Source organism: Nasonia vitripennis, chromosome 1 (genome assembly GCF_009193385.2).
Source record: "Nasonia vitripennis strain AsymCx chromosome 1, Nvit_psr_1.1, whole genome shotgun sequence".
NCBI classification, from domain to species: Eukaryota; Metazoa; Arthropoda; class Insecta; order Hymenoptera; family Pteromalidae; genus Nasonia; species Nasonia vitripennis.
In genome coordinates this window covers 8,110,876-8,121,893 of record NC_045757.1, presented here as the reverse complement: position 1 = coordinate 8,121,893, position 11,018 = coordinate 8,110,876, and the positions used below count along the sequence as shown (strand labels likewise).

Below are 11,018 nucleotides of genomic sequence, written 5' to 3'. Positions count from 1 at the left end.
TCCCGTATTTGGTATGTATATATATAATAGTTAGGTGTATCGTAATATATATGTAGGTATACAATAATTATATTATACGTAAGGTCTGAATTTGTACCGTGAGTCTCGTCGCTTGTGAAAACTCGACAAATCGCAACATATATTATATTAGCGTTATATTTTTATAGCGTTTCAACACTTGGACACGGACGATCGTTAAAATTCATAGGACACGTGCCGGATTCGCTGCGAAGTGTCGAGTTTTCGAAATGCGTTATTTTTTTCATTTTTTTTTTTTTTTGTTCACCCATACCCAGCGATTTTTGTTCGCTACTTTTTTTAGGACTTTCTTATTGAGGATCGGAGAGCTGTACAAAACTCTTTTTTCTAAATCTAGAAACGTATAGTATTCTTTGGTTGAAAATGCAATTCGATTGCACCTTTTTCGAATAGGACCTGTCGCTCGAGTTTTTACAGCGTATAACGTATTCTTAATATTTATATATAGTTTCAATGTAATATCGATTGCGTTTTATATCTTACAAGTATTCGTGTACACGAAAAATACGAAGGTTTCTTGCACGTTCTCTAATAGTTGATTAGTTTTTAGTTACACGAATTTTTCCCAAGTACGCTTTATGATTCGTCGCTTATTACCGATTAGATATACATACGAGCATACGCAAATATATATATATATATATATAGATATATGTATAAATATGGTTATTACGCATTTAAATTCGTCTCGCAATAATATATCCGCGCAGATATAGTTTTAGTTTCTTTTTTTTTGACCAAGACAACAACGACGCTTATTAGTGCTTCGAGTGCAAACTATCACTCGCAGTATATACGATATAAATAATAGGATTCGTGTTTTTTCATCGTAGGAATAGAAATCGTATTATTATGTTTCTTCGGTATTGTTATAGTAGCGAACGTCGAGAGAGTCGAAACAATAAATTCGAGTTTTTATATAAAATATCCATCGTCATATCAGTTGAGAAATATTAAATACGGCAGGAACTCAAACCGATTTTAGTACCTTCAGTTTCAGTATAACATGTCCCGATCAGAATCTGTTGCATATAAAATACAATAATCGGATACAATCGAATAGCAGCCTTTACAAGTGAACCTGAGTTTCGGTAGTGTAGTGTGGCATGTTGAGATTTTTATTTTTCATTTTTTTTCCAGACGTCGCGAGAACGAGGCCCAAGTATAAGCGTTACACATATGCTACAAGCATCGAAAACTCAAACAACGAGTGTCGCCACGAAGACGAGCAAAAAACAAGTGGTCGGTGTAAAAGAACACGACCTTGACTCTCGGAGCCCAAAAGTGCGGTTCTCTCTCTCTCTCTCTCTCTCTCACTGTAACTCGCGCAAAAAAGGACGTGCGAATAATAATTCCTCGTTCTCGTACTTCTCGCGTTACACGCATTTTTCCGCCTTTTTTCTCTCTCGTTGCGCAGAGGGTATATGCTACGATATATATATATATTATATAAGTTTTCTAGGAGAGCTCGACTATACATATAGCTCGTTGTCGCTATTCATCGCGCTTTCTTATGTACAGGTCTCTCTCTCTCTATATATATATAATATGAGTAGCGGGTTGGTCGGAGTGGCTTGCCTTTTTGTCGGGGTCGAGAGCTCCTCTGGTCTACTGACCTCTGTCGCCGCGTCTCTCGCGCACTTTGCGATTGGGTTACGAGTAATGTAAGTAACGTAATGGATCTTCAATGATCGTCTATAGCGAGGTCGAGGATGAGCGAAAATTCACGAAAAAATCGTTCTGTCAAAAACGCGCAAAATAAAAATAAAATAGGAGGAACTGCAGAGAAGGAAGAAAATTCGGGCAAAGCGTGTCAGGGATCAATAGCTCTGGTGCGCGTCGGGATAAGCAGGCGATGCAGGAAAGAAATGAAGCGTGTCCCGCGGGCGCGCAACTCTCCCTTTCTTTTCTCTTTCTCTTCCCTCCCTCTTATCCGGCTCCTTCCTCCTCCCGGGAAAGTCTCTTTAAATATCCGTCCGAGAAGACTTTCGCTTCCCTCTCTCTCTCTCTCTCTCTCCTTCTCTTTTCGCCCATGTAGTACAGCATGAAAGAAGGAGAAAGACAGAGAGAGAGAGAGAGAGAGAGAGAGAGAGATCTTGATCGAGAGCGATGGGTCGTGAAGAGAGAGAGAGAGAGAGAGAGAGAGAGGAAAGCTGCAGTTAGGGTGAAACGGGCGAAAATCTTTTTCCGAGTTTTATCTGCGTGGTCAAGTTTTTTTACGCTCGGGGAGAGAAAACTCGGTTCTTTTTTCTTTTTTTCTCGAATACGCTCGAGCTTTCGCTCTATATTTTGCGCGTTGTGTGTTATGCCCGAATCAGGAAAATCGTGAAAAAATGTGTCATCGCGCTATACACCCCGAATCCATATTCCACGCAACAAAGAGTGTACCGTTTTTCCTAAAAAAACTGGATTTCCTCGAGCTCAGAAAGAAGCGGAAACGCGTAATTGCTCGAGAAAGGGGATGCGCGCCTACGGTTTTCTCTCGCTCTGCTCTCTCCAATACATAATAATACGAAAGAGCGCGAGCGCACAAGTATATGTAACAGTAAATTTCATAGAAAATCCCCGAGAGTGAAAAACGCGTCGAAACGAGAGCAACGCCGTGTGCGCAGCTATTGTGCAATATACTGCGTGACTACTACCCCCCGGTTGCGCCAATGGTCGCTCTCGGCTGCTGCAGATATACGTAAAGCAACACAATAGCCGCCGCTGACCTCGACTGTGAAATTTGCATGGCCCGACGCCGAATGCTCTGCCCATATAAATCAACGTGGGCCGACCGACGGGAGAGGAGAGGAGAGAGAGAGAGAGAGAGAGAGAGAGAGAAAACTGGTCCGCGAACGCATAATGCGAGCTGCACACCAGCTGAGGTTTGTCGGAGGTCATTTTTTCTCTTTTTCCCAGAAGCTTCCTTTTATACGCATGCGGATACGTAGCACAGGCTTTCGGCGCGTGTCGTGTGTAAGTGTCGCTAGCAAAAGCGTGCGGTGGAGGAAAAATTTGCGAGGTGTTAGACAAGAGGGAAAATCATAAATGTGTGTGTGAGAAGCAGAAAAAAAATAAATAGAACGAAAATAATATTCCTTAAAACATTGAGCATGTATTTTTCTTGTTTGTTTACTTATTATATCCACGCATTAACAAGAGTCTTCTCTCGGAATAATATCGGTCGTCTGATAATATACGCTCGTCGACTCGGTCTCTCGCACGCCATAGGTTTTCAACTATGTACAGGAGGCGTGCGGGCACACTCGAGCCGACGACGACGTTTCTTTGTTCTTTTCTATGTATTAACAACAAAAATAAATATTAAAAAAACAATCATTGGACGACTATTCTTAAGCGGTACAAAGAATAGAAAATAAAATATTAATTTTAATAATAATACTATGTAATAAGCGATAAAAGTAGAATAACTAAAAATAATCTAATAATAATCTATATAAATGTATAAATCTATATACGAATAAATTTTCTTCAACTACAGCGAGTTAACTAAAAAAAAAAAAAAAATGAGAATTTTCGCACATCGACTTTCCTGAGTTTGCAGCGGACGCGCCATCAGTTCACGCTACAATGTGAGGATTAAAAAAATTCTAACTATGCTGTACAACGGCTTCTTCTTCGAGATGATCGAAGAAACCACGTGAACAACGCGCGATACATAAGTCTTTGGACGATATTTTTCTTCTCTTTTTTGCGAATTACAATGCATAACGCGAGAGTTGCGAGGGCGACAGAGGACGGGTGGACCGATGCGATCACTCTCCCCGTTACTTTTAACTGTCAGAGGAACTTGTATACCAGTAACATTCACACTATTCCACAAAATGTTTTTTTTTCATTAAAGTTATTTTAGTTTAAGCTTTTTTAATATCTCTTTCTCTCTAAATCTTAAAACTCTTCCTTCTCGCTCGTTTTTATTTCCTTATAATCCTCAAGCTCGCGCGCATCTCTTCATATATACTATAATATATCTCTACACACGTACAAACAAACATACGAAATCTAGTAACTAAGATATATAACTATAACTAAAAACTCTAACCGATTGATGTTCCGCGCCATGAACATCGTCTCTATAGGTACGCTCTTCCCGCCGCTAGTCTATATACAAAAACTCGAGCTGGTCTACTCGGGTATCACAAGTACATCGTCATATAGATATCTCTCTCTCTGTATGTCGCGTAATACTATATATCTCGTGGGCTGTCGGTCAGCATGATCACATCGTCACTACAGAATAGCGAGTTCGGTTCACCTGACGCGTCTCGCGTCGGGTGCGAAGAGACTACTGGGGCTGGCACGCGCAACATCGAGATTCTCCACGTCGTCGACCTCCTCTTCCTCCTCGTGGGCAATGTCGCTACTGGGCGAGTGGCTCATGGGCGAGCCTCCGCCGCTGCTGTGCGAGTGCGAGTGGGACTGCGGCCTGTAGTCGCGGCTCCTCGAGGTCGACATGGACAGGTCCTCGGGTTCGGTCTGCTCGGGCAAGTCGACGGGGATACCGGAGAGGTTCATGGGCATCGTCGCCGCGGGCGAGGTAAGCTGACGCATCGCTGGAACGTTTCTCCTGAGGCCGACGGACTGCTTGTGTCGGGCGAGCATGAGCGAGTCCTCGTCCATCTCGACGTCGACGTCGATGTCGTCCTCGAGATCGTCGCTGCAGGCGTGCGAGGATCTGCTGCTGGAGCCGAGGTGGGCCGTGACGAGACTGCTGGGCAGAACGGTCGTGGCGCCGGCGCCGGCGGTAACGTGGCTCGCAGGGTTGACGGCGCACTTGTGGTGGAGTAAGTGGTGCCTACGCCGGAAACGCATGTGGCAGTGCTCGCACTTGAAGGGCTTCTCGTTCTTGTGGATGAGCAGGTGAGCCTTGAGCTGGTTGCTGTCGCTAAATTTGGCCGAGCAGAGCTCACAGGCGTAAGGACGTTCGCCTGTATGGACGCGCAGGTGACGGCGGAGGTTCGCGACCTGAACGAACTGCCGGTCGCAGTGGCTGCAGTGGTACGGCTTCTCGCCGGTGTGCAGCCGCATGTGCGTTTTGAGATGGTGATCGCGGGTGAATCTGTAAACATAGAGCAAAAAATTAGTACCAAACGTTCGCAATTTGTGCGCAAAGTGCGCGATATTTGCAAATAGGCAATCATTTCTCCGTATACTGACCTCTTGTTGCATTCGGGACACTTGAAGGGCTTCTCGCCGGTGTGCGTCCTCTCGTGGTTCTGCAGCACGTGCTTATATCCAAAGGATCTGGAGCAAACTCCGCATGTGAAGACCTTATCGCGGCCGTCCTTGCTGACAACGCTTGGCGCGTCTGGGCTGAGCGAGCTGGGCGGACTGACTACTGCGGTCTCGAGACCGGCCGAACCGTCCTGCTTTGCGGACTTGACATTCGTGGCGCGCGGCTTCTTCGCGCCGTTCTGGCCGGTCTTCTTGTTCATGCGATCTGCGCTGCTGCTCACGACGTTATTATTGTTATTGTTGGCAGCGGAGATGTGGTTGGGCGTGCGCCTGGAGGCCTGGCTGGACTTGGAGCTGAGAGCTGGCGAGACCGGGCCGGGCGAGTGCAGAGGCGGCGAGGCCGACGATGGCATCCATCCACCGAAGAGGCTCGGGTGATGACGGTACAGCGAAGCTCCGGGCTGATTCATAGGGTTGAGCGAGACGGGTATACCCGCGGCCATGAGCGCGTGGCTCATGTGCGAAGCCGCGACGAGCTGCTGGGGCGTCAGCATCGAGAGAGACGCGGCCGCGGCCGCTGCTGCACCCATGCTCGAGAAAAGCTGGGCAGCCGCGGAGTTGCTGGTGGTGTTGTTGTTGAGCGGCGGCGAGGTCGACTGCTTGTCCACGGAGTCGATGTTCTGCTTCATGTTCAAGCTGTGACTGGCTAAGAGTCCTGCAATCAATCGAAGAAAAGCGTTTGTTATTGCACAGTTCAGGCGGAAGACGACAAAAATGGAAATGAAAAGAGTGCGCCTGTTGCCCAAGACCGGAGCGACGAAAAAGGCGCGAGCGTATAAAAAAGAGAAAAGCGCGGTTACCTCAAACTTTCCCTCTCTCTTCCATACGTATATAGCGAGAGGATCGCGCACACGTGAGAGAGAGAGAGAGAGCCCTCCTCCTTCTCTCCCACATACTCCTTCCATTCACATGTAGCTTCGCGCGCGCGCGCGCGATTTCATTCACGTGCGCTCTCCCGACGCGATGCGTATACGTCTACACGGCCGCCCACGCTCCTTGAGAAAAGTTTTCGAGCTATTATTTTTTTTTATTTTTTTTACCAAACGAAATAAAAATTTCCGTAAAGAGTAGTCCAGCGGAGTGAAAGAAGAAGATTTCACCGACCCTACATTCAACGAGATCCGACGGCGGTGACCGTTCCTTGGCAACGGCTTTTCTCTCCCTCGGAGTGTGTATAACCCGCCCCCGAGAGTCTGGCCACCCCCTAATTGCTCGCCGATATAATTTCGAGACCGTCTCACCCCTTCCGCGTGGAATCCTTTTTTTCGCGGTAGGACTTCGTTCGGGAAACAAAATTTGTTTTCCCTCGTCTGTATACAAACAGAAAAATTTGAAAAAGAAATCGAGTTCGCGGAAGAGTCGGTGTGTGTGTGTGTGTATACACTCGCGGCCGTCGGAGAGAATCGACCAAACTAGAGTCGCTCCGTCTCTTTCTTTTATTTATCTCTCCTTCCGCGTCGTAGACGTCGCGAGAAAATCGATAATCGTTTCCCCGACTGCTAAGATTTTTTTCTCTTGTCTTATTCCCGTCCTATATCCGCGCGAGCGTAAGAGAGAGAAGCAGTGCGCTGTAGAAAATCGCGGCTCCCCCTTGTGCTCTCCTTTTTTTTTTTAATTAGAGACAGCGTCGACTCTTTTGTCGCGTAGCTTGTAGACACTCGTGCAACGGATTCTTTCTTTTTTTTTTATTTCTAACTAACAAATTGGGAATCGGATCGTTGTTTATTCACCGCTAGTCAAGTTTCCGTTTTCGCGGCAACCACGAAAGTTTACACTGCGCGACGGCCTTGCTGTGGATTGAACTATATACAGTTAACGGCGATTCGAAGGACGATCGGTAACGAGGAGGCGGGTATGATTAGTCGAAAGTTATTGGTTTATCGTTCGAATCTTACGAATTGGCGGTTATAAAGAAAATAACGCACGAAACGTACCTGCGGTGATCTGTGCTTCTTGCATGTACGAGAGAGCCATTCTACGATCGTGTTGTAATTGATCACTGAGACACTCCATCCATTGCCTTATATCACAAGCGGCGAATAATTTTGCGTCTTCTCGTTTGCACACTTTTTTTCAGAAGAGCTTCGACGACGATGTGTTCTCTGATTTACGAAATAGTGTAGTATCACAGGCGGCGACACAGCGTAAAATGTACAGCCGTAGTATAAGCGGGTTCGGATCACACAAAAAAGTCGAAACCGAAAAACGTTAAAACAAAAATAAAAACGTCCTTCCAGTCCTGGAGAACTTGCACAATTTTCCGATTTATGCTCGTCGTGCGTGTATGTGTCCTGTCTTGGTGGCAAGACACGAGCTACTGATCTGGTACTTATTTCGAAAATACGAAAATATCGGAGATTGTGTGTTGATCACGAAGGGACGAGTGCGTCTGTCTCCGGGCTGACCTAACCCAATACTGACTGACAGAACAGGCTCGGCTCGCCTGTAGTCAAACAAATCCCCACTCCGAGCACACCGTCCCTACTCCGCGGACTCTCGGCGCTGCTACGCTGTAAACGCAAGGCGCGCGCTATAAGGGGGCGATTCCATCCCCCGTTTTCAGCCTCGCAGCTATGCGGGGACAGCGAGTGCGAGAGAGAAGGAAAAAAGAGCGAGTGCCTCGGGGTGGGGGAAGCCCCGTATACACAGCTCGCGTTGAGATCGAGAGTGAAAACGGGGATGACAGAAGAGAGAGAGAGGGAGTAGGGGATGCTCGAAAAGTGGGGGAAACGGGAGGGGGGGGGTAGTGTACGGTGCTGCTGCGCCGGCTCGAGACAGAAATTGCACCATCCATATACCGCACGCTGAGAGGATTTTGGCCTGCGTTGCGCAATGCGGGGAGGAGATGTGTATACAACTATATAGGCAGGCAGAGAGGTGATTATGGTTGCGCCCGGCCGCTGCGGCTCGGTATTTGAGGAACTTTCCGAGAGGTATATGCGGGCCGCAATCGACAATATTTATAATAGACCTTTCTCAAGACGACGAAGCGATTTCGGTAAACCGGTTGCGAATTTAAGATTGCCATTAGCTTGTTAAGAAAAATTTTTGTTTTCGGTGATTAAAAAATTACTCACAGCTTGGAGTAATATTTGCAAATCGTGCTTTTTTCCCACCTAATAACGCGCGTTAACAAACAATAGTCGCCCGCGATGCGTCACTCCGCTTCGTTTTATACCGGTCGCCGCTATACTGCCGCTGATAAGTCCTCCATAAAAAACTTGTCAGGTTTAATTACAGCAGCGCGCGCGAGTAGGCTGCTCCGCGTAGCGCGAAAACCCGCTGCGTTTGATCGACTGTCAATAGCACTAATTACGACGGCTAATTATTTCAATATCTTTTTCTTCCATCCAGCAGTCGCAGTATAACACTCGATATCGCAGAGTATAATCGATGTGACGGCAACAAGGCCTCCGCCTATAACTGCACACGTCATAAATCTCGCGGAGATCGGAAAAAAAATAAACACCCATTTCGGTCACTCGATTCGAAAAAGAAGTAACGAAAGAAAAGAGAGAAACTCGACGATAAATCAGAAGGCAATCGGCGGCACTCGTTTTCCGAGTAACGCGTCCGCACGTATACACGCTCGAGGAATTGAATCGTAATTTCGCCCTCTCTCTCTCTCTCTCCATTTTTCATGTATTTTTCAGGAAAAGAACTATGCTTCTCTCTTTCGGCGGCACAAAAAGCCGCATACATACATATAGGTATACAGCGCTCTCTCACCTGCCCGGGGCGTGCGCTTAGCGCGTGCCTGAGCTTAAAAAAGTCCTTCTCTCCCCCCCCCCCTTTGTACTGTGTTTGTGTGCGTTGCTGTATGCGTACTACGCTCGCGTCTCTCTCTCTCTCTCGAGTGTGCTCTCGAGAGAAAAGGGATTCACTCTCGTGGCTTGTGTTTATACAGAGAGAAAATCTGCACGGCGACGTTCTGAGAATTCGCACAGTAGCCGTCGGATTTCCAATCATTAGCGATATAATTAAAAGCGACTACGGGAGGAAAATAGGGGTAATCGGATATACGCGGGCCGATGGCGGGTGTGCAGGATTGTATGGCTTGAGAGTAGTCGGAGACACGGGTATTTCGTACAGTAGCCCGTATTACAGTCTAGACTGTTTATAAGACAGTGTGTACAGAGAAAAACCTCAAATCCTCGAGAGAACATCAGTACGCGCACGCGTATTATAATGGACGGCATTATTGGCGATCATCGCCATCAGCGCCGCCGAGAGATATTCGACTCTTGGGGGGGGGTCTCCGGGGCGCCAGCGCTCTCGGCATTTCGGAAAAATACCTGCCTCCGGCCTAACCCTTTGCGCGTGTGTATGTGTGTGTGTGTATATATATAGAGAGAGAGATATAGATATAGCAGTACCTGCTATGGCGTTGCAAGGTGCGGACTGGGTCTCCGTTTCCCGGCTCGGGCTTTCCCCTTTCCTTCCGTCAGTTTTATTGCACTTACACTTTTATTGTATATGGCTGCAGGTTTATATATGTAGTTGTGTTTCCCGCGGATTATAAGTAATTATGATGATCCGGGCGCGCGAATCGTAATGGGCGGAACGGCGTGACCAGTATACCTGCGTTCACTCTTTCGACACTGACTGTGACTGTTAAATAAAAGTGTGCATTCTGCAGAGGGATGCTTTGGGCGATTTTTAGTTCACGCACCGCGGCGCTGTAGGTGTCTCGCGCCCGCCGATAGGACGCTATGCAGGACGGGCTGTATCTCCGTGTCACTATAATGTAACAAACGGAAATCCCTATCGCTGCACCGACACCGATCCGATGCCAAACATAACCTCCGCCTCTCCCTCGAGGAGTAGGGGGACATCGCGCACGCGACCTTTTAGCTTCGTCCTCTCACGTACTCTGAAGTTAAGGACGTTTTCTTTTTGCACCAGGTTCAGTGATGATCGCAACCCTTTTGCAGCTTCCCCAGCTACTTTACCCGGCGCAGTTCCGAGGGGTTATCCGAGGACCGGATAATGCGGGTGATCGGGTAAGTACAGTACAGTTTTCAAAATACGCCGAATACAGTGGGAGTGGGTTTCCTGATATTTACCCATAGAGGTGAGTATGCATATAGGTATAGCTTTTATTGCGGTGCATAATCTGTGTCGGAGATTTTGCGAAATACTGCAATAGAGTTAAGTGTGACCGAAAAATGTTACCGTTAGGTTATGTGTAAGCAGTATAAGGGTCAGACGCTTTTCGGAGAAAGCTCGGGGCCGCCGCATGACGCTGTGCAGCGTCGCTTTTGTTTACCCTGTGTGTTGTTGCATCGTATAAGAAAAGGGAAGGCGTTTTTCTTGATATTTACGTACGATTCTGAAAAGTTCGATATTTCTGACTGTTTGGCCGACTCCTGCGATACGAGCTCGTGCACGTTGAGTCAGAGAAGTTGACTATAGTTATCGTGAACAGCGTTAACGGTTAACTCGAGTAAAATTCCATCGCGTTTTCCCCAACGCGGTAAACTCCGTAGCTATACCCGAATTTTCTAAAGAGAAATATACAACGAATATTAAATACAATAACCCCGCAATATTTTCAGCCCGAGTATATAAAACGCTGCTCGGTACAGACAACCCAGAAAAAATTTAGCAAACTGCACCCTACGCGGTCGTATTGCAAGAAATAAAACGCAGCCGTGGCTTAGGAGGATATCTTCGTAAATTATACATGCAACGCAGCAAAACAATAAATTATCCGAACAACACCTCCCCTCCCTGCG

General features: G+C 46.9%; 1 protein-coding gene across 2 annotated transcripts; it reads right to left on the bottom strand.

Annotated features, from left to right (window-relative positions):
• Positions 1–217: 217 nt before the first annotated feature.
• Positions 218–7,716, bottom strand: Kr (kruppel). Of its 2 annotated transcripts, XM_031922190.2 has the most exons (3): positions 7,215–7,716; positions 5,203–5,935; positions 218–5,104 (listed from the first exon to the last, which is right to left on the bottom strand). In XM_031922190.2, the coding sequence occupies exons 1-3, from the start codon at positions 7,291–7,293 to the stop codon at positions 4,297–4,299; spliced, it is 1,620 nt and encodes a 539-aa protein (XP_031778050.1). In that variant the 5' UTR covers positions 7,294–7,716; the 3' UTR covers positions 218–4,296.
• Between the last annotated feature and the right edge of the window lie 3,302 nt (positions 7,717–11,018).

Coding starts and splice junctions, on each gene's coding strand:
- Kr (XM_031922190.2), bottom strand. CDS start 7,293: ATGGAGTGTCTCAGTGATCAATTACAACACGATCGTAGAATGGCTCTC. Junction 5,936..7,214: donor AGAAGCACAGATCACCGCAG/GTACGTTTCGTG, acceptor GATTGATTGCAG/GACTCTTAGCCAGTCACAGC. Junction 5,105..5,202: donor TGTCCCGAATGCAACAAGAG/GTCAGTATACGG, acceptor CTATGTTTACAG/ATTCACCCGCGATCACCATC.